This window comes from Cetorhinus maximus, chromosome 11, assembly GCF_964194155.1.
Source record: "Cetorhinus maximus chromosome 11, sCetMax3.hap1.1, whole genome shotgun sequence".
Taxonomy (NCBI): domain Eukaryota; kingdom Metazoa; phylum Chordata; class Chondrichthyes; order Lamniformes; family Cetorhinidae; genus Cetorhinus; species Cetorhinus maximus.
The window spans coordinates 103483262-103505319 of record NC_135889.1 but is presented as its reverse complement, the minus strand read 5'-3'; the positions used below and the strand labels follow the sequence as shown (position 1 = coordinate 103505319).

The 22058-nt window shown below is 42.8% G+C and overlaps 1 protein-coding gene across 1 annotated transcript in view; it reads right to left on the bottom strand.

The window, feature by feature from the left end:
* LOC144686799 (activin receptor type-2A) overlaps positions 1–22058 on the bottom strand; it is a 168394-nt gene that overhangs the window by 49141 nt on the left and 97195 nt on the right. Inside the window, exons 2-4 of the mRNA XM_078552515.1 lie at positions 21518–21725; positions 21214–21323; positions 3912–4066 (exon numbers count right to left, since the gene is read on the bottom strand). Coding sequence (XP_078408641.1) covers positions 3912–4066; positions 21214–21323; positions 21518–21725 — 473 coding nt within the window. The remainder of the gene's footprint in view (positions 1–3911; positions 4067–21213; positions 21324–21517; positions 21726–22058) is intronic.

The following is a 22058-nucleotide window of genomic DNA, read 5'->3' as shown; positions in this document are numbered from 1 at the left end:
CTGTAGCGATGCTACTGAGCCACACGTGATGTGCATTGAAGTCCCCAACCAGAGTACTTTCTGTGCCCTTGCTACCCTCACAGCATCTTTCAAGTGATGTTCAACATGGAGGAATATTGAGTCATTGGCGAGGGAAAGCAGTAGGTGGTTTCCAGAAGGAGGTTTCCTAGTCCATGTTTGGCCTGATGCCATTAGGCTTCAGAGTCCGAAGTTGAAGTCTCCCAGGTCAACTCCCTCCTGATTATATACCGCCGCTGCCGGGTCTGTCCTGCTGGTGGGGCAAACATACCGAGGGATGGTGATGGAGGTATCTGGGGCATTGTCTATAAGGTATAATTTGGTGCATATAACTATTTTAGGCTGCTGCTGAGACTAGCCTTTAATTCCAGGTTTATTAACTAAATTTAGATTCCACCAGCTGCCGTGGTGGGATCTGAGCCCTTCTCCAGGACATTAGCTTGGGCTTCTAAATTACTAGTTCAGTACCATTATCACTACACCACCATCCCCTTAAGTTCAGGAACATGCACAAACAGCCCTAGCCCGATATATAATTGTATGAAAGCAAAACACAGGGGTGCTCAGGACTGGAACTTCATTTCTTTCACACATGCCCTCAGTTGCACTTCCACAATTTTTCAACATTTACTGAGAGAAAGCCAGATACAAATTGGTAAACTCCAGTATTTTGCAGAAAGCCAGTGAAAGTACGGGTTGCCAGGTATAATCAAAGCCTAATTTAATTTCAAACTACCCGTTTTGAAGAAGAAAAAAATACTAAACCACATTATCCCACATTAGTAAGCAAACAACTTTTTGTCAGCCTTACGGTTCTGAAAAGCCCCAAGTTTGAGCCGAGTTTTCTTTCGTCACCTGGGCTTCCTTCCCAGACCTTAACTGGGCTGACATTCCACATATCACCCTTCCCTTTTGCCTAGACGCTGAGAAAATGAGATATATTTCTTGGCTCAACCTCTTTTCTGTTCAGGAATTCACCTATAAGCCGTCAACCAAATCTTCTATCCAGGAATAAAATCTCATCAGACTATCTCCTGATGGATATCCCAAGAATATGGTCTCTCATGAATGACCTACTGGTCGCCTGAAGTGAGATAATGAATTACTTACTATTCATGATCAATGTGGAAAACAGTAAATATATCTGGCTCATTTACACATCAATCCCTTCTTAGGTTTAAAAATTCTCCTTACAGCCACTAAAACAATGATCCAACTTTACGTTGAAACTCAGCTCCAAAGCACTGCATGGAAAATGGTCAAAAAAGGAAATCCTGCATTGTGACACTTCCTTGGGTGAAAGTTCAGACTTAAGACAGACCACACTATTCTAATGCTGTAGTTATATACCATATAGTAATACACACTAGTATTTGGCACAGAATTTATGTAGACATTGCAAAGTTAAAAAAAAAACTAAACTTTATGATAAACTTAACTGAAGAAAATTATTACATTTCTAAACACAGAACTACAGCTCCAGGCTGCACAAACAGCAGAGGGCACTAACAACTTAGGATACTAATCCTAACAAACTCAAAAATGACTAAACTCTGGTAAGTTGATATGCAGCAAATACGCATGCACCAGCCTACGATTTAAAGATTACATTAATGTCAGCCAGTTCTGACAAAGCATCTACACTTGAAGCATAACTGGGTTACGTTTAGAGATGACAACAGCCCTGCTGTCCCATCACTTAAATGTTTTAATTTCAGATTTTCCCTCCAGCATTAGTTAGTATTTTCTTCTTTTTATTTATAGCCCAAGTTTTATTTCTGTTGGCTATGCTTTGCATAAATGTATTAGAAAATTTTTTTATTCATTCGTGGGATGTGGGCATCGCTGATTTATTGCCTGTCCCTAACTGCTCTTGGTCAGAGGGCAGTTAAGAGTCAACCATATTGCTGTGGGTCTGGAGTCACATGTACGCCAGACCAGGTAAGGACAGCAGCTTTTCTTCCCGAAAGGATATTAATGAACCAGATGGATTTTTACAACAATCAACAATGGTTTCATGGGTCATCATCAGTCTTCTAATTATATATTTTTACTGAATTCAAATTTCACCATCTGCCGTAGTGGGATTCGAACCTGGGTCCCCAGAGCATTATCCTAGATCTCTGAAATACTAGTCCAGTGACAATGCCACTTCGCCACCACTCCCCTATTATCACAATTCTTCCTCGATCCCAGGGACTGCCTAAGAAAATAACATGCTTCCACTCCAGTTCAGCATGTTGAGATGCCTGCTAAGTCCAAAGTGCGATCTGCAGATTTTGCCACAGGAAGGGCAGGTGGTGCTTGGACGGTCAGGTAGATGATTTGTTGGCAGGCTTCTTCCTCTCTCCAACACCTGGACTTCACCTCTGCATGCTCCAACGGAATCTTTCAATGTGTTCTCTACCTTCCCGAATGAAGCTTCTCCATTTTGGTCGGACACAAGCCAGAGACTCCCATGAGTTGACAGAGATGTTGGGCCTCTTCAGGGAAACTTTGAGGGGATTCCGTTGTCCTCCTGCCACAGCCAAGTTCTGAGTTAGCTGCTGTTTTGGGAGTCTAGTGTCAGGCATACGAACGACATGTCCTGCCAAGTGGAGCTGGTTTTGAATGATTCGTGCTTCAGTGCAAGGCATGTGGTTTGGGAGAGGACACTGCTGTTGGTCCACTTTTCTTGCCACCAGATTTAGAGGTCTTGCGAAGGCACTACTAGTGGCACTTTTCCAATTTCAGTTATTGAGCTCCAGTATGCAGATGACGCTTCTGTGTGCACTCACTCAGTTCCAGGTCATTGTTGACGGCTCTTCCAAAGCAGGTGATAAAATGGTCCTTTCACTAAATACCTGGAAAATTAAGGTCCTTTTTCAACCAGCTCCCACAGCACAACACCTTCCCCCATCAATTAATATCAACAACAGGATCCTGGAAAATGTGGAGCATTTTCCATATCTTGGGAGCTTCCACTTGATGAAGGCAGACATGGATGACGAAATTCTTCACCGCCTTCAATATGCCAGCTCAGCCTTTGGCCAACTGAAGAAAGGAGTTGGGGGGGCCAGGTTTATGGGCAGCGTGATCCCCGCACTCCTTGACGCTTCTTTATCCTACTGCAGACGCCTAATACCACTGGAAAAGTACACTACAATTATCATTTTTATACCTCCCGCAAAGGAACAAGGGCGAGCAAAAACAGGAAGATTAAGATTGTGTAGGCTCATTATGCACACACAGTGCACATGTGGCACCTAACTTATGTGTGTCAAGTTATGTTGATTCTACTCAAGACAATAAGGAAATAAAGGAGGCTTTGCTATTATTCATTCATACAGATGTTCTTTTGAGGTTGGTGGCACAATTATGTTGAATGATAATTAACCAATTCAAATTCACACGAAATCTTCAATTGTATAAAACCCAATTACACTTAGAGTAACATAGGTACAGGCGTAGGCCAATCAGTCCTTCAAGCTTGTTCTGCCACTCAGTGAGAATCAGCCATGGCTGATCTGCATCTTGGTTCCATATCCCTTTATAATCTTTAGATCTGGTTACAACCAGGTTAAAAAATGAAGAGGAGGAGAAAGTTCTATAAGGCAGTAAATTAATAAAGCTAAATGATTTCAAAACTGTTGCTCATGTTGCAGAGCTCTACTTAATGGTAAGACCTATCATTAAACCTGGACTCTAAGCTTAGCATGCCTATAATTTTGTTTGTTAATGGATGGAGCTCTTTTTCAGAATTCCCAAGAATCACTCCAAACAGGCAAAAATCAAGGTCAGATGCATTAGTCTGTAAAACTACTCTTAAAATTCACTCACAGCAGTTTTCTATATTTGCTTTTATGCATTGGAGCAAGCAAAGATGAAGTGACAAATAAGACTTAGGACCATACCTGAGTTGGTACCAGTACTGGTGGATAAGCCAATTTGTGATGTCTGTACATCCAGAAAGAGAACAACACAACTACAGCAAATCCCATGATAGGTACCAGTGAATAAAGCAAAATGTTGAACAGTGGCGGCCTCGGTGTAACCGGATTTGATGTTGCTGCGGAGAAAAAAAAGTGAGGTTTTGTTTGAAGTGCGTTATGTCACAGCCATATTCACATACAAATTCTAAAGCCTTAATTACTTCAGTAAAAGTTCTCAGCACTGGGTTGAACCAATTTTGAAACTCTAAATAAAAATAAAAACATTGAAGTGTCCCATTTCAGTTACTATACATTACCAAAAAATTACTGACCAATTGTGAACCACAAATACTAAATTTCAACCATGTTGGAGTTAACAGCTGAAGAACTTTTCATTATAGCATGACAATTCAGTTAGCATCAATACATACAGAGTACAGTTTACCTATTTTAAAATTGAAACCAGAATCTAATGCATGGAACAGTTCTGTTGAAGGGTCATGAGGACTCGAAACGTCAACTGTGCTCTTCTCCACCGATGCAGCCAGACCTGCTGAGTTTTTCCAGGTATTTCTGTTTCTGTTTTTGTTTTGGATTTCCAGCATCCGCAGTTTTTTGTTTTTATCTAAAGCATGGAATTTAGTTCTTGAAAGGTTTTTTGAAAATCTGATATAAATTGATTTTAAGGCATTTGCTGATGTTGGCCTAAGAAACAGCCATAGCTCAGGTGAAGTGGGATTTTACTTTACTAAGAAGTTCCTGGAATATCACATAATACATGCTTGAGGAGCCACTGAACGTGAGAGCACATTTATAGCTTAAGGCTTTATTCCAGTGTCTTGCCTAGAATTAAACATACGCTTAATCCTACTACTGCCAATTCCGCAACAGCAGGACTGGATGTGTTCTTCATCCATGGTAACCACCGTTCTTTTGATCCCAATTTAGATTTTATTTGCATAAACAGGGCCAACTTTTGAACTTGCTTTTGAGTGGAGGGAGGTAGAAAAATGAGAACACCTAATACTGGGTACAACTACCCACAATTTCAATTGTCAAAACTCTTCCCATAAATCCACTATTTAACGAGGGTTAGAAAAGCCAAAAAGGTAAACAAATCAACTCTGCACTTTTGTAGGAGAGAACTAGGCTCTTCATTTTCTGAAAATCAAGAATGAAATTCCACAAACAAATCATCTTATTGCAAAACATTTCAAATGATTGCACCAGGATAAATCACCACATGCTGATTAAAATACAGAACTGAACCTTAGTATGAACATCTGCGGAAACAATGTTCATTGCTAGTACAACTCTAAACTAAGCCTCACCTGGCACTTCTAAAATTCAAATTTTCTCATGAAACAAGATACTTCAGGAACACCAAGTTCGCCAATTTAAAAAAGCTTGCTAATATTTATCTGTCTTACAGGTTCTTGCTCAAATGGCCAATGGTTTTCATAAGCAGGCCACATTCCTTACAAATCAAAAAATTTGTTCTTTAGTATTGCTGAAAACAAAAGAGACATTTTTTGTTGAAGCTTTTCGCCTTGCATTCATCAGCACAAGATGCAAGAAAATACCAATGTCAGGAAAACAACATATTTATACTATGAGAAGAGAGTACTGACTGGTTGGCAAGTGAACTCTGACTGGTAGAGGTGTATCCACGGAGAATGCACCAGTTGATGGTGACTGACAGTTAGCTGCCAATCATTATTTGAAATTTAAACCAGGCAGCTTGATTCTGATTGTCCTGGGGAACCCAGTGGGGAGACGTTTAAATTTGTACAAGCTCTACCAAAGTTTGAAGAAAGAGATGTCAAAGCATTCTTTATCTCATTTGAGAAGACAGCTAAACAGATGAAATGGCCAAAAGAAACTTGGATATTACTATTACAGTCTAGGTTGGTGGGGAGAGCTAATGAGGTATATGCATCGTCGTCAGGAGAAATATCTGGAGAACATGATGCAGTGAAGAAGACTATTCTGAGTGCCTATGAGTTGGTTCCAGAGGCGTACAGGCAGAAAATTCAAAATGTAAGGAAACAGCCTGGACAGGCTAATATTGAGTTTTAAAGAGTCAAACAAAGTAATTTTGACAGGTGGATAAGGGCATTAAAAATAGAGGGAACATATGAAGCCCTTAGAGAAGTACTTCTTTTGGAAGAATTTAATGATTCACTTCTTTCAGTAGTAAGGACCCATGTGGAAGAACAAAGGGTTAAAACTGCTAGGCAGGCAGTAGAGATAGCAGGTGATTATGACGTGGTCCATAAATCGAAACCCTTTTTTCAGCACCCTTTTAAATCTGAGAAGGATAGAAAATGGGAAGGTGAGAGGAAGGAAAGAGAAGGGACAGCTGGAGATTCTAAGGAGATTTCACCTCATACTATGAAGGAAAGCGCTGACAGTGGAAGGAATGTAAGAAAGCTTAAATATTTTCATTGTAATAAGATTGGCCATATGAAGTCAATGTGCTGGAGGTTACATGGGAAACTTTGTGGATTAGTAGGAACTACGAAAGGTGTTGTCAAGTCAGAGGTTTTAAAACAAGGCAAACTGGTAGGATTTATTCAAGTAGAAAGTATTAGCCAAAGGTGTGAAAATGGGTTCACAGACTATTCAAAGCAATGTTGAAAGGCCTTCAATAGGGAGGATAACCAAAAAGAAGTATTAGTAGTGATGAATCAGGAAAAGGAAGTAGGGACAGAAGAGTCTGAAGTTGACTTACCTCGAATTCACTTGGACAATGAGGAGGTGCTTAAAACTTTCAATGAAATACTGATTTACCTTCCAGATAAGAATCGAAGTGACTTGAGAGAGCCATTGCAGTCACCTAGAACTAACTTTGGGGATAAATTGGGAAAAACAAAAGGTAGTTGTGCATGATGTAGATGTGGGGAATTCTGTTCCAAACAAGCAACATCTTAATAGGTTTAATCCAGTAAAATGATCATAAATGCAAAAAGAAATTGAATTTATGCTCCAAAATGGCATTATTGAGTTCAGTTGCAGCAACTGGATTCACCTATTGTTATGGTACTGAAGCCGGATGGAACACACAGACTGTGTGTGGATTATTGCAAAGTGAATGCAATGACAAAAGCAAATTCATACCTTATTCCACGTTTGGAAGACTGCATTGAGAAAGCGGAACAATCAAAGTTCATTACAAAGACTGACTTGCTGAAAGGATATTGGCAAGTATCTCAATCGGAAAGGAAGAAACAGATTTCAGTTTTTGAGACACCAGATGGGTCTATCAGTTCAGGCTGTTGGGTATGAAAAATGTACCAGCAACCTTTCAGAGACTAACGAATAAGGTTATTGTTGGGCTGAGTCACTGTGCTGTGTACATTGACGAACTGGTGGTATTCAGTCAAACATGGGAGGAGCACTTCCAGCATCTGGGAGGACTATCTGATCGTCTACAAGAAGCTAATTTGGTGATGAACTTGGTTAGGAGTGAATTTGTGAAAGCACAGGTCACATATTTAGGCCATGCTGTTGGACGTGGTAAGATGGCCCATGAGATGTAAAAATGAAGGCGACAGACGAGTTCCCAGCGCCTTCAATGAAAACGGAAGTTTAATGATTTCTGGGTATGAATAGTTTTTACAGGAAGTTTATGCCAAATTTTAGCAGCATGGTTGCTCCATTAACTGAACTCTTAAAAAAGAGCAAGTTGTTCAACTGGACATCAGAGTGCCAAAATGCATTCAAAAATCTGAAAACTGTGTTGACAAGAGTGCCAGTTTTAACGACACCAAATTATGATAAGCTGTTTAAATTGACTACTGATGCAAGTGATGTGGGTACAGGTGATGTATTGTTGCAGGAAGACATCGCAGGTATTGAAAAACCTGTGGAATATTTTTCAAAGAAGTTAAATATTCATCAACATAAATACTCCACTGTTGAGAAGGAAACACTGAGTTTGGTACTGGCATTGCAACATTTTGAAATTTATGTTGCCAACCATTCATCAGAAACAGTTGTTTACACTGACCATAGTCCATTAAGATTTTGGAAATGTTTTGAAACTGGAATGCTAGACTGTTTAGATGGAGTCTATTGTTACAGCCATTTAACTTGCAAATTATACCTCAGAGGACACCCCAAGGAAAAAGCATTGGAAAAATTACAGGAATTCTATAGATTTTGAAACTCTATAAGGATAGTTACTGAACAGAAAAGGGGGAGGTTAACTCAGTGTAGTTAAGAACTTGTGGAATGGTTTTAAAGTAATGTTTACTATGTGAAGCCATTCTTGTGTTTAAGTGTAATTGTGTTCTTTTATAAATGTTTACCCTACTATAAGATCATCACATGTAGTCGGGGACACCATTTCCTGATTTCAGAATCTCTCTTCATACTATAAAAATTGCAAAAACTGTTCTGGCAGCATCCTGTTAGTGGTGAATACCACTCATGTTGCTACTGCATAGCAGTGGGAATCAACTAGCTTCACCTGTTGCTCAAATTTTTGAGATACCTTGCCCTTCCAGAGCAATGTGTTCTTGCACATAGTTTCAATTTTGGTGCGCCATCACCCCAACTCAAACAGGAAGAGGTATTTGCTGAGTTTGAACTCCTCGGCTTCCAACTATCCCTTTACAAGCCAGCGTCCTCTGAAGACACTGAATCCTTGAAAGCACGCCGAGGGGACCGGAGGTGGGGGGGGGGGGCGCGAGGGGACCAGAGAGTGGGGGCGCGAGGGGACCAGAGAGTGGGGGCGCGAGGGGACCAGAGAGTGGGGGCGCGAGGGGACCAGAGAGTGGGGGCGCGAGGGGACCAGAGAGTGGGGGCGCGAGGGGACCAGAGAGTGGGGGCGCGAGGGGACCAGAGAGTGGGGGCGCGAGGGGACCAGAGAGTGGGGGCGCGAGGGGACCAGAGAGTGGGGGCGCGAGGGGACCAGAGAGTGGGGGCGCGAGGGGACCAGAGAGTGGGGGCGCGAGGGGACCAGAGAGTGGGGGCGCGAGGGGACCAGAGAGTGGGGGCGCGAGGGGACCAGAGAGTGGGGGCGCGAGGGGAACAGAGAGTGGGGGCGCGAGGGGAACAGAGAGTGGGGGCGCGAGGGGAACAGAGAGTGGGGGCGCGAGGGGAACAGAGAGTGGGGGCGCGAGGGGAACAGAGAGTGGGGGCGCGAGGGGAACAGAGAGTGGGGGCGCGAGGGGAACAGAGAGTGGGGGCGCGAGGGGAACAGAGAGTGGGGGCGCGAGGGGAACAGAGAGTGGGGGCGCGAGGGGAACAGAGAGTGGGGGCGCGAGGGGAACAGAGAGTGGGGGCGCGAGGGGAACAGAGAGTGGGGGCGCGAGGGGAACAGAGAGTGGGGGCGCGAGGGGAACAGAGAGTGGGGGCGCGAGGGGAACAGAGAGTGGGGGCGCGAGGGGAACAGAGAGTGGGGGCGCGAGGGGAACAGAGAGTGGGGGCGCGAGGGGAACAGAGAGTGGGGGCGCGAGGGGAACAGAGAGTGGGGAGAGAGAGAGAGAGAAAAAGAGAATGAGAGAGAGAGAGAAAGAGAGAGAGGGCAAGAGATGACACAAATATAGTTATGATGGGAGAGGCTGTGAAGAGGACGTAAGGAGTCTGCAAAGGGAGAGAGATAGGTTAAGTGAGTGGACAAAATCTGGAAGATGGAGTATGGTGTAGGAAAATGTGAACTTGTCCATTTTGGCAGGAAGAATCGCAAAAAGTTGGTATGCAGGTACAGCAAGTGATTAGGATGGCAAATGGAATATTGGCGTTCATTGCAATGGGAATAGAGTATAAAAGTTGGTAAGTTTTCTTACACTTTTACAGGGCGTTGTTGAGATCACATCTGGAATAGAACAAAGAACAAGAACAAAGAAAAGTACAGCACAGGAACAAGCCCTTTGGCCCTCCAAGCCTTCGCCGATAATATTGCCCGTCAACTAAAACATTTTGCACTTCCGGGGTCCGTATCCCTCTATTCCCATCCTATTCATGTATTTGTCAAGCTGCCTCTTAAACATCACTACCGTACCTGCTTCCACCACCTCCTCTGGCAGCGAATTCCAGACACTCATTACCCTCTGCGTAAAAAACTTGCCCCACACATCTCCTCTATAGTTTTCTCCTCTCACCTTAAATCTATGTCCCCTAGTAATTGACTCTTCAACCCTGGGAAAAAGCTTCTGACTATCTACTCTGTCCATGCCACTCATAATTTTGTAAACTTCTATCAAGTTGCCCCCTCAATCTCCGTCACTCTAATGAGAACAATCCGAGTTTCTCCAACCTCTCCTCATATCTAATAACCTCCAGACCAGGCAGCATCCTGGCAAACCTCCTCTGCACCCTCTCCAATGCCTCCATATCCTTCTGGTAATGTGGCGACCAGAATTGCATGCAATATTCCAAGTGTGGCCTAACCAAGGTTTTATACAGCTGCAGCATGACTTCCCAGATTTTATACTCAATACCCCTGCCAATGAAGGCAAGCATGCCATATGCCTTCCTGACTACCTTATCCACCTGCGTTGCCACTTTCAGTGACCCGTGGACCTGTACACCCAGATCCCTCAGGCCGTCAATGCACTTAAGGGTTCTGCCATTTACTGTATAATTCCTGCCTGTATTAGACCTTCCTAAATGCATTACCTCGCGTTTGTCCGGATTAAACTCCATCTGCCATTTCTCCGCCCAAGTCTCCAACCGATCTATATCCCGTTGTATCCTTTGACAATCCTCTTCACTATCTGCAACTCCTCCAACCTTAGTGTCGTCTGCAAACTTACTAATTAGCCCAGTTACATTTTCCTCCAAATCATTTATGTATACTACAAACAGCAAAGGTCCCAGCACTGATCCCTGCGGAACTCCACTAGTCACAGCTCTCCATTCAGAAAAGCACCCTTCTACTGCTACCCTCTGTCTTCTATGACCAAGCCAATTCTGTATCCATCTTGCCAGCTCACCTCTGATCCCGTGCGACTTTACCTTCTGTACCAGTCTGCCATGAGGGACCTTGTCAAAGGCCTTACTGAAATCTATGTATATAACATCCACTGCCCTTCCATCGTCGATCATCTTTGTCACTTCCTCGAAAAACTCGATCAAGTTAGTGAGACACGACCTCCCCTTCACAAAACCATGCTGCCTCTCACTAATACGCCCATTTGCTTCCAAATGGTAGTAAATCCTGTCACGAAGAATCTTCTCCAATAATTTCCCTACCACTGACGTAAGGCTCACCAGCCTGTAATTTCCTGGATTATCCCTGCTACCCTTCGTAAACAATGGAACAACATTGGCCATTCTCCAGTCCTCTGGGACCTCACCCGTAGCCAGTGAGGATGCAAAGATTTCTGTCAAGGCCCCAGCAATCTCCTCCCTTGCCTCCTCCAGTGCTCTGGGGTAGATCCCATCCGGCCCAGGGGACTTATCCACCTTAATATTCTTCAAGACGCCTAATACCTTTTTTTTGATCTCAACATGATCAGGCTATTTTCCCTAGACAAATCGACCGCTAAGTCCTTCTCTTAGGTGAATACTGATGAGAAGTATTCATTTAGTATCTCTCCCATTTCTTCTGGCTCCACACACAGATTCCCACCTCTGTCCCTGAGTGGGCTTACCCTTTCCCTGGCTACCCTCTTGCTTTTTACATATGTATAAAAGGCCTTGGGATTTTCCTTAATCCTGGTTGCCAGTGACTTTACATGACCCCTTTTAGCCCTCCTGACTCCTTGCTTAAATTTCTGCCTACTTTCTTTATATTCTCCACGGGCTTCATCTGTTCCCAGCCTTCTAGCCCTTACGAATGCTTCCCTTTTCTCTTTGACTAATCTCGCAATATCCTTCGTTATCCAAGGTTCCTGAAACTTACCATGCTTATCCTTCATCCTAGCAGGAACATGCCGGTTCTGAATTCTTCTCAACTGACTTTTGAAAGCCCCCCACGTCAGTTGTTGATTTGCCCTCAAACATCCGCCTCCAGTCTAGATTCCTCAGTTCCTGCCTAATATTGTTATAATTAGCCATCCCCCAATTAAGCACCTTAACCCAAGGACTCCTGTACTGTGTACAGTTTTGGTCTTGTTACTTAAAAGACAAAATTGCATTAGAAGCAGTTCAGAGGAGGTTCACGAGACTCATTCCTGGGGTGAAAGGCTTATAAGAGACCATAAGACATAGGAGCAGAAATTAGGCCATTCGGCCCATCCAGTCTGCTCCGCCATTCAATCATGGCTGATAAGTTTCTCAACCCCATTCTCCCGCCTTCTCCCCATAACCTTTGATCCCCTTCCCAATCAAGAACCTATCTATCTCGCTCTTAATGACCTAGCCTCCACAGCCTTCTGTGGCAATGAATTCCATAGATTCACCACTCTCTGGCTAAAGAAGTTTCTCCTCATCTCTGTTCTAAAAGGTCTTCCCTTTACTCTGAGGCTGCGCCCTCGGGTCCTAGTCTCTCCTACTAATGGAAACATCGTCCCCACGTCCACTCTATCCAGGCCTTTCAGTATTCTGCAAGTTTCAATCAAATCCCCCCTCATCCTTCTAAACTCCATCGAGTATAGACCCAGAGTCCTCAAACGTTCCTCATATGTTAAGCCTTTCATTCCTGGGATCATTCTCGTGAACCTCCTCTGGACCCTCTCCAGGGCCAGCACATCCTTCCTGAGGTACGGGACCCAAAATTGCTCACGATATTCTGAATGTGGTCTGACCAGAGCCTTATAAAGCCTCAGCAGCACATCCCTGCTTTTATATTCTAGTCCGCTCGAAATAAGTGCCAACATTGCTTTTGCCTTCCTAACTACCGACTCAACCTGCAAGTTAACCTTAAGAGAATCCTGGACTAGGACTCCCAAGTCCTTTTGCCCTCCAGATTTATGAATTCTCTCCCCATTTAGAAAATAGTCTATGCCTCTATTCTTCCTACCAAAGTGCATGACCTCACACTTCCCCACGTTGTATTCCATCTGCCACTTCTTAGCCCATTCTCCTAACCTGTCCAAATCCTTCTGCAGCCTCCCCACCTCCTCAATACTACCTGTCCCTCCACCTATCTTTGTATCATCTGCAAACTTAGCCAGAATGCCCTCAGTTCCTTCATCTAGATCATTAATGTATAAAGTGAAAAGTTGTGGTCCCAACACTGACCCCTGCGGAACTCCACTAGTCACCGGCCGCCATCCTGAGAAGGACCTCCTTATCCCCACTCTCTGCCTCCTGCCAGACAGCCAATCTTCTATCCATGCTAGTACCTTGCCTCTAACACCATGGGCTCTTATCTTACTGAGCAGCCTCCTGTGCGGCACTTTGTCAAAGGCCTTCTGGAAGTCCAAGTAGATAACATCCATTGGCTCTCCTTTGTCTAACCTACTCGTTACCTCCTCAAAGAATTCTAACAGATTTGTTAGGCATGACCTCCCCTTGATGAAACCATGCTGACTTTGCCCGATTTTACCATGCACTTCCAAGTATTTTGAAATCTCATCCTTAATAATGGACTCGAAAATCTTACCAACGACCGAGGTCAGGCTAATCGGCCTGTAATTTCCCGTCTTTTGCCTCACTCACTTCTTAAACACGGGGGTTACATCAGTGATTTTCCAGTCCTCTGGGACCCTCCCTGACTCGAGTGATTCCTGAAAGATCATCACTAACGCCTCCACTATCTTTTCAGCTATCTCCTTCAGAACTCTGGGGTGTAATCCATCTGGTCCAGGTGATTTATCCACCTTCAGACCTTTCAGTTTTCCTAGCACCTTCTCCTTGGTAATGGCCACCATACTCACCTCTGCCCCCCGACTCTCTTGAACTTTGGGGATGTCACTCGTGTCTTCCACCATGAAGACTGACGCAAAGTACCTATTCAGTTCCTCCGCCATTTCTTTGTTCCCCACTACTACTTCTCCAGCGTCATTTTCCAGCGGCCCAATGTCTACTTTTGCCTCTCTCTTACCCTTTATATATCTAAAAAAACTCTTGCAATCTTCTTTCATATTACTGGCTAGTTTATCCGCATATTTAATCTTCTCCCTCCTTATTTCTTTTTTAGTTGTCCTCTGTTGGTCTTTGTAGGCTTCCCGATCCCCTGGTCTTCGCCGCATTGTATGCTTCCTCTTTAGCTTTTATGCTGTCCCTGACTTTCCTTGTCAGCCATGGTTGCCTCGTCCTCCCTTTAGTATGCTTCTTCTTCCTAGGGATGAATTTTTGCCGTGTCTCCCAAATTACTCCCAGAAACTCCTGCCATTGCTGTTCCACTGTCTTTCCTGCTAGGCTCAACTCCCAGTCAATTCTGGCCAGCTCCTCCCTCATGCCTCTGTAGTTGCCTTTATTCAACTGTAATACCGTTACATCTGATTCCAGCTTTTTCCTCTCAAATTGCTTGGTGAATTCTATCATATTATGGTCACTTCCTCCTAAGGGTTCCATCACCTTAAGCTCCCTTATCAAATCTGCCTCATTACACATCATTAAATCTAGAATTGCCTGTTCCCTACTGGGCTCCAACACAAGCTGCTCCAAAAAGCCATCTCGTAGACATTCTACAAATTCCTTTTCTTGGGATCCACTACCTACCTGATTTTCCCAGTCTACTTGCATATTGAAATCCCCATGATCACTGTAACCTTGCCTTTCTTACATACCTTTTCCATCTCCTGGTGTATCTTGTGCCCCACATCCTGACTACTGTTCGGAGGCCTGTACATAACTCCCATTATGGTTTTTTTACCTTTGCGATTCCTCAACTCTACCCACACAGATTCTACATCATCTGACCCTATGTCATTTATTGCTATCGATTTAATTTCATTTCTTACTAACAAAGCAACCCCACCCCCTCTGCCAACCTGCCTATCTTTTCGATCGAATGTATATCCTGGGATATTTAGCTCCCAGTCCTGATCCCCTTGCAGCCATGTCTCCGTGATGCCCACCACATCATACCTGCCAATTTCAATCTGCGCCACAAGCTCATTTACCTTATTTCGTATACTGCGTGCATTCAGATACAACACCTTCAGTCCTGTATTTCCCGTCCCCTTTCTCATTGTCGCCCCTTTATTTGATGTCCTTGAATTTAGATTCCTAGCCCTTTCCAAACACTCTGTCCTATTTTGTGTTCTGGGGACTTTAATAGCCTCCCCTGGGCTCTCCTTTCTTTTCAGTTTTTTTCATAATTTTCCATGAAGTTGAATCTACCCCCCCACACGCTAACCTGCTGCTTTGTTTCCTTAGTCATACTTCTTGGAGTTTTACCCTTCCCTTCCCCCCCCACTTTCTAGTTTAAAGTCCTATTGACCACCCTATTTACCCTTTTTGCTAGAACATTGGTCTCAGATCGGTTTATCTTATGAATAAACGGTGGACAGGTTGGGCATTTAGGCCTTGGAGTTTAGAAGAATGAGAGGTGATTTTATGGAAACACAAAGATCCTGAGGGGCCTTCACAGGGTGGATGCCAAGTGTATATTTTCCCTTGTGGTAGATACTATAACTAGCAGACACCATTTAAAAATAAAGGATCTCCCATATAAAATGGAGATGAGGAGAATTTTTTTTTCCCTCAGAGGGTCATGAGTATTTGGAATTCTGTTCCCTAGACAGCAGTGGAGGCAGGGTCGTTGAATATTTTTAAGGTCGTTAGCTAAGATTCTTGATTAACAAGGGAATCAAAAGTTATAGAAAGTAGACAGGAAAGCAAAGTTGAGGCCACAATAAGATCAGCCATGATCTTATCAAATGGCAGAACAGGCTCAAGAGACCAAATGGGCCTTTCATGCTCTTAATCTGTATGTTCGTAAATACAAGATGGCCTTTAGGAAATCTTGGTGTGGTGTTGCTATAGATCAGTAATATTAAATGCAAATGCAAACGTCATTAGCAAGGACCATGAGCTGGAGCAGCTTAGATGAAGTAATGGGCTGGGAAGTACATAAAACAATAACATTTTTACAAAGTACTTCAAAAACATATACATTCTATACATATGAAAATCTATGTTGGTCCATATATTACATAAACTTTAATAATTAGATATTGAATGTTAGCGTTCTGCTTTATTGCCATTTAGTTTTTTTGCTGGCATCTGGGGTCACATTAATTTTCGTGTTAAAATGGGGTCACATTGGAAAATAAGATCTTGGATAGTGCTTCCCAACCGAAGAAATCATCAGGAAGTGGGTGGTTTTTTTTCACTGAAATCTTAATGCACAGATCAACACCCTGCACCCCTATCCTCTCCTTGCCTAAACTATTTTTTGTGATGTGCCCATGCAAATTTCTGTACTAGCATAAGACAAAAGCAGATTCACTTTCAACATTAGGTATCAGAGATAGTCAAGAAGTGTATTTGTTGGTGAGTGGGAAAATGATATCAAAAGATTGGAACAGAGCAAGGGTGCTGAAACAGAGAGTTAGAAAACTGCAGAGACTTACAAAAACAAATTTTGCAAGGGGCTTAAAAATATAAAGCATGAAAGCCTGGACTTTCTTCCTCTGGGTCAGTACTAGTACTCTTGCATCTGAAGGAGAAAGATAACATGACAAATCATGGGTGCACCGTCCACCCTACAATGTCCAGTCAGCAAAGGTGAACTCGAAGAGAGTTTTACAGATAAACTCGCCAAACCAAATAACAAAGCAAACCTCCAAAAGTTTGCATTATACAACGGAAGGAGAGAGTACGACTCTTTGATAGAACCTATACAGAAGGAAGAGGTCGAGGAGGCAATTAAAGGCATTGATAAGAACACAGCATTGGGTCCTGATGGGATGAAGTGGGAAGACATCAGGGACATCCAGGCAAAATACGAGGACAGGCTTCCACGTCTCTTCTCCATCTGGCTCATGTCAAGTTCCATCCCAAGGGTCTTGAAAAGGAGTCACACGATTCTCATTCCTAAGACAGACAACGCCAAGAAACTAAAAAGCATTGACAACTGGCGACCAATAACGATCGGCCTGATTTTATTACGGCTCTTCAGTAAGATCATCGCCAAACGTTTAAGTGAAGCAGTCCAGATCAACCCCAGGCAGAAAGGGTTTCTGGTGGCGACTCCTGGTTGTAATGAGAACATCACAGTTCTAAATAACATCATGAAAGGGGCCAAACGCAACAGGAGAGAGCTGGCCGTTGTCTTTGTGGATCTGGCTGAGGCGTTCGATTCCGTAGGGCATAAAATGGTCATCAAGGCACTTCAAAGAGTGGGGCTGCCAAAAAGATTCATTACAATGATCACAGATCTGTACTCGGAAACAAGCACATGTATTGAATGTAAAGATGGTCAAACGGAACCTATCATTATCAGGAGAGGGGTCAAGCAAGGTGACCTGTTATCACCAATCCTGTTCGACATTGCGATGGATCCTCTGATCTGTTCCCTACACTTGCCCTTCCAGGGAACAAAGATTAGTTGCTCAGCTCTGGCATTTGCTGACGACATTGCTTTACTCAGTGACTCCCATGCCGGCATGACCAAGAACTTAGCCATCGTACAGGACTTCTGCCAGAATACAGGGTTGGAGATGAATGCTGGGAAGACCAAGGGCTTCCACTTCATCTTCAAGAGGAAGACGTTTCTGTGCAACAATATGGTGAACTAGCAGTTGAGAGGAGGTCCGATCTCTTACATAACACCAGGAGACACGGAGAAATATCTGAGAGCCAGAATCGACCCTGGGCGGGGGTAACTGAGGAGCAATGGGGATCCAAAATCGATGGATGGATAGCGAATTTGAAGAAGGCAGCACTTCGAGCTATCCAAAGGATGGAAATCCTTAAAACCCGAGATCCCGAGAATCTACTTTCGTTTAATCCTCGCAGAGGTATCGCAAAACACGTTAGTAAAACTCGATCAATACATCAAGAATGCAACAAAAGAAATCCTCCACCTTCCACCACACACAACGGATGGAATACTTACAGCAGCAACTGCAATGGTGGTCTAGCCATACCGAGACTTGAAGTCCAAATTCCTTCGGCCATTATCCGGAAACCAGAGGTGTTGGAGAGCTCACCAGACGGGATGATATAGGCCTCGCTTGAATTCAGTGGCATTGAGAACAAACAGACAGTCGACTCTCTGAGGAATCTTAAAGTGCTCAGGGAAATCGAAAAATCCCTCAAGGAGAAGGGTGGTCCAAGAGGGACGCATGAAGGAAATGGCTTTGATGAAGCCATCAATTTGGGATGGACGGATATTACCCAAACGTCCAGACCGAAATCCGTCAACAGATATGCGGCTTGGAGGGAGGTTGAATATTTAAAGTGGACTGAACTCCAATGCCAAGGAATGGGCATCAAGTACTATGGCAATGACTATACTTCAAACTCCTGGCTCAGAACTGTTTTAACCTCAAATAATCCAGACTCATTAACAGTATTTTATTACAGTGTAATCTCTATCCAATGAGATCCACCATAAACAGGGGAAGACACCACACAAACAAGTCTTGCAGACGATGTAAGGCCCCTTTCGAATCACTGGCTCACATCTCCGGTAACTGTCCATTCATTAAAAACACCCGGATCAAAAGACATAACAAAATCCTGGACCACTTGCAACAGTTTATCACCAAATATGGCTGGACATCTTACTTGGAACCGAGACTCTTTGGAAAGGACGGGACCCTCTGGAAGCCAGACCTGGTACTCGTCAAGGATGGAGTAGTAGCGGTTGTTGATGTCACAGTGCGGTTCGAGGACAATAACAAATCACCGGAGAAAGCTTGGGCAGAGAAAGAGTGAGAGTACCAACACCTGAAGGACGAAATAAAAGAGCTGACCAGGGGTACGTCCATACATTTCTTCGAATTCGTCATGGGAGCAAGAGGAAAGTGGCTCGACTTGAACAACAGCCTCATGCGATTCCTGAAGATCCTAAAATACAAGTCCTTCGCCCAGCTTATCTCGAGACTGACGATCTCTCTGACCTTGGAACTTTCGCAAATATTTGGAGACCAGTAATCAGAGAATCGTTCAACAGAGCTCACCTGGTTCAATATCGCAAGACCCAAGATGAAGGACGGGAAGGTTCTATGAGAAGGGTAATGTATATCTCCAGATTGAGAAATCCAACTCCTGATCCCCGGTGGGCGGGTAAGGTGGATAATTTGAGTGTATATGTTCAATGATCATGTTTAGTCTAGCATAATGGTTTTGGCAATTTCCTTGATCATTATTTTGGGTGGTGGGTGTATGACGTTAATTATAAATACGTTAACTGCAACTATCAACAGATATGCGGCTTGGAGGGAGGTTGAATATTTAAAGTGGACCGAACTCCAATGCCAAGGAATGGGCATCAAGTACTACGGCAATGACTATACTTCAAACTCCTGGTTCAGAACTTGTTTTAAACTCAAACAATCCAGACTCATTTCTTTTGTTAATGTAAATAATTAATAAAGAGGGCATCACATTCAGATAATGTAATTCAGGGTAGGTCTTCAGATCACTAACTATGTGATTGGCTACCTAGTATCATCAGTACCTATGTGACAAACATTCACGCTTGGTCGACATCGAGGGTCATGGTCAGTTATTCCTGAGCTCTGCTTTCAACCGAGTCACTTCCCTTGGTTATGGTCACTCCTGGAGTTAAGTCACAACGTGGACGAGCCATGTAAATACTCGGATTGGACGCTGCATTAATTTGTGCTTATCAAATTAGCCAAATGTCTCATCATCTAATTAGTGACGTGCATGAATGGATGAACAAGATGTCAGTCTTCAGATGAGAATTTAAACCGAGGTCCCATCTACACTCTTAGGTGAATGTAAGAGGTCTCATGGCATTATTTGAAAAGGAGCAGGGGAATTCTCTGCCTTGGCCAAAATCTGCCCCTCAACGAACATCAGAGATAATATATGGTTATTGACTTATTGCAGTTTGTGTGAAAATTTTATCATGAAAATATAATAATTCTCATAATATTATTGTAATTTATTGTAAAGGTAGATTAATAGTGGGGTTTGGATTAGTTTGTGTGTGTAGGTGTGTGCGAGAGTGGGTACTGAATTACAGACAGCTGGTCTGGGTGCTTTGATGTATCAGAAGGGAAATTAGGTTTGAAATGCTAAATATGTAAACATGGCCGAAGTTTTAAAATGGGAGGTATGCAGTTTTAGATAAACCCATGTAGTGAATTTCAACGAGGTGGCAAGGTATTACACCTAGCCAGAGGCTAAGCTAAACACTGGGTTTATTTTTCCCAAAAATTACTGATAATGAATGCTATGAAAGATTTATATTATGAAAAAAGTAAAGTTGCAAAGGCATAGTGGGACAATGGGATTTACATTAAAAAGGGAGAAACCTGTATAAAGGAGATGAGGTTATGTGTAAGAAGGTGGCATTCTAAGATCTAAAAAGTGTGAAAAGCCTCCAGCCTCTATGTACCAAGCTGCTGTCCCCTGGAACCAAAGCTAAGAAAACTCACTGTATCACTGTCCAGGGTATTGTGAGTTTTGCCTGGGTCTGTTGAAATCTATGTTGTTTCACTGTTGCCTTAATGGATGTGTAACTGGCAGCTAGATTAACTAGGGAATTTAGGAGTTATCGTAATAGTAATTTGTAGACCTATGTATGTGCTTAAAATAGCTTCTTTTATGAATAAATGTTTAATTTAGTTTTGCAAAAAACCTCTACGACTTGGTGGACTTATTACTACTGAATTCGAGGCACGCATCTCAAAATAAAAATACAAATTGCAAAACAGTTGTGTCAACTGTTTCAAGTTTCCCTTTGGGATTTGAGCAGCTCAGCATTTACCACCTGCTGTGCCATAACAATTGGTTGCCACATTTTCCTACATTACAATAGTGACAGTTCAAAATTCCCCACCTTTTCCCTTCCTCTCATCCTCACTAGGGTCCAGAGGTCATGAAAGGTATTCTATAAATGCAAGTTCTTTCTTTTTGACTAGCTCTGCATCATACAAGAAAATTCAAATTCACATTAAGCCATTAAAAGCACTGCATGCTGGGAGCAGACTACCGCAAAGGAAAAAAAATAGCTTCAATGCACTGCACTGTATGGGAAAGATACATTGAGTTTCAATCTGAGTGATAAAGCTTAAGAATTTTATTATAAATCCAACACACTAAAACCAACGTATGCAGTTTCTATTATTACATCAACTGATGAACATGCACAACAGAACAAGCTATTGAAAAATTAAATTGAAACAAAAATTTCAGATTTTGCGATTCGAATTTCAAGATCGCTCCTTGCATCTTTCCTTCATATAGGTCATTTATTTAAACATTTAACAGTAAAGATAAGGAAGATAAAACTTACATGGTAGATCCTGAATGGCCGGGACATAAAAGAACTTCTCATTGCATTTGATGCCTTCGCAGCAGCAGAAGAACACTTCAGGGCTTTCTTTTGTTTCGACACATTCACCCCTACAAAACAAAATCATACAGATCGCTTGCCATTTGTTCCCAGCCATGTGGTTACAAAGGACCTCAATAAAACATCCTTTTGCTGGACAATGCTAACTTAAGAATTAGGCCTTTAAAATTCAAGGGCATAGGTAAGACATTTTTCTAAAGAGGCAGGTACGAAAAGATAAAAACAACAAAATGCTATTGCATACTTGTCATAGCAGTTCCAATCATCCAGCCAACAGCCTCGTTTCACAATTTCTATAGAACCAGAGTTGTTCTTCCATGTAGCAAAACAGTGTCGCCGTTTATCTTTTTCTCCATCACAGTGCTCAATCCCACTTTGATTTGTTCGGTCTTTCTCCCAGTCTGCATTATAGAAAATGCATACTTGCTTCTCTGATCGACCAAGGATAGCACCTTAAAAAAAAAATTCCAGTTAGAGTTGGTGTTATAAAACTGATGAATAAAAGAGGAAACATAGCATTTCATCGTAAACATAGCAAACATAGTAAATCAACTGCATTCCACATAAACTATTTCTCATTGGAGTTGGTAATTTTCTGTGTGGTAAGTCATAATTGAGACCATGCAAATATGAAAATGATCATATTGATGCGTCACATTGAAGAAACTACAAGGAAGTCAACTAAATAATAAGAGGCAAAAGTACTTCAGTTCATGTATGTAAAAGATAGCTGAAGTGACCACACACAACTTCAATTCTGAAACCTTGCATAAAAAGGATCTAGA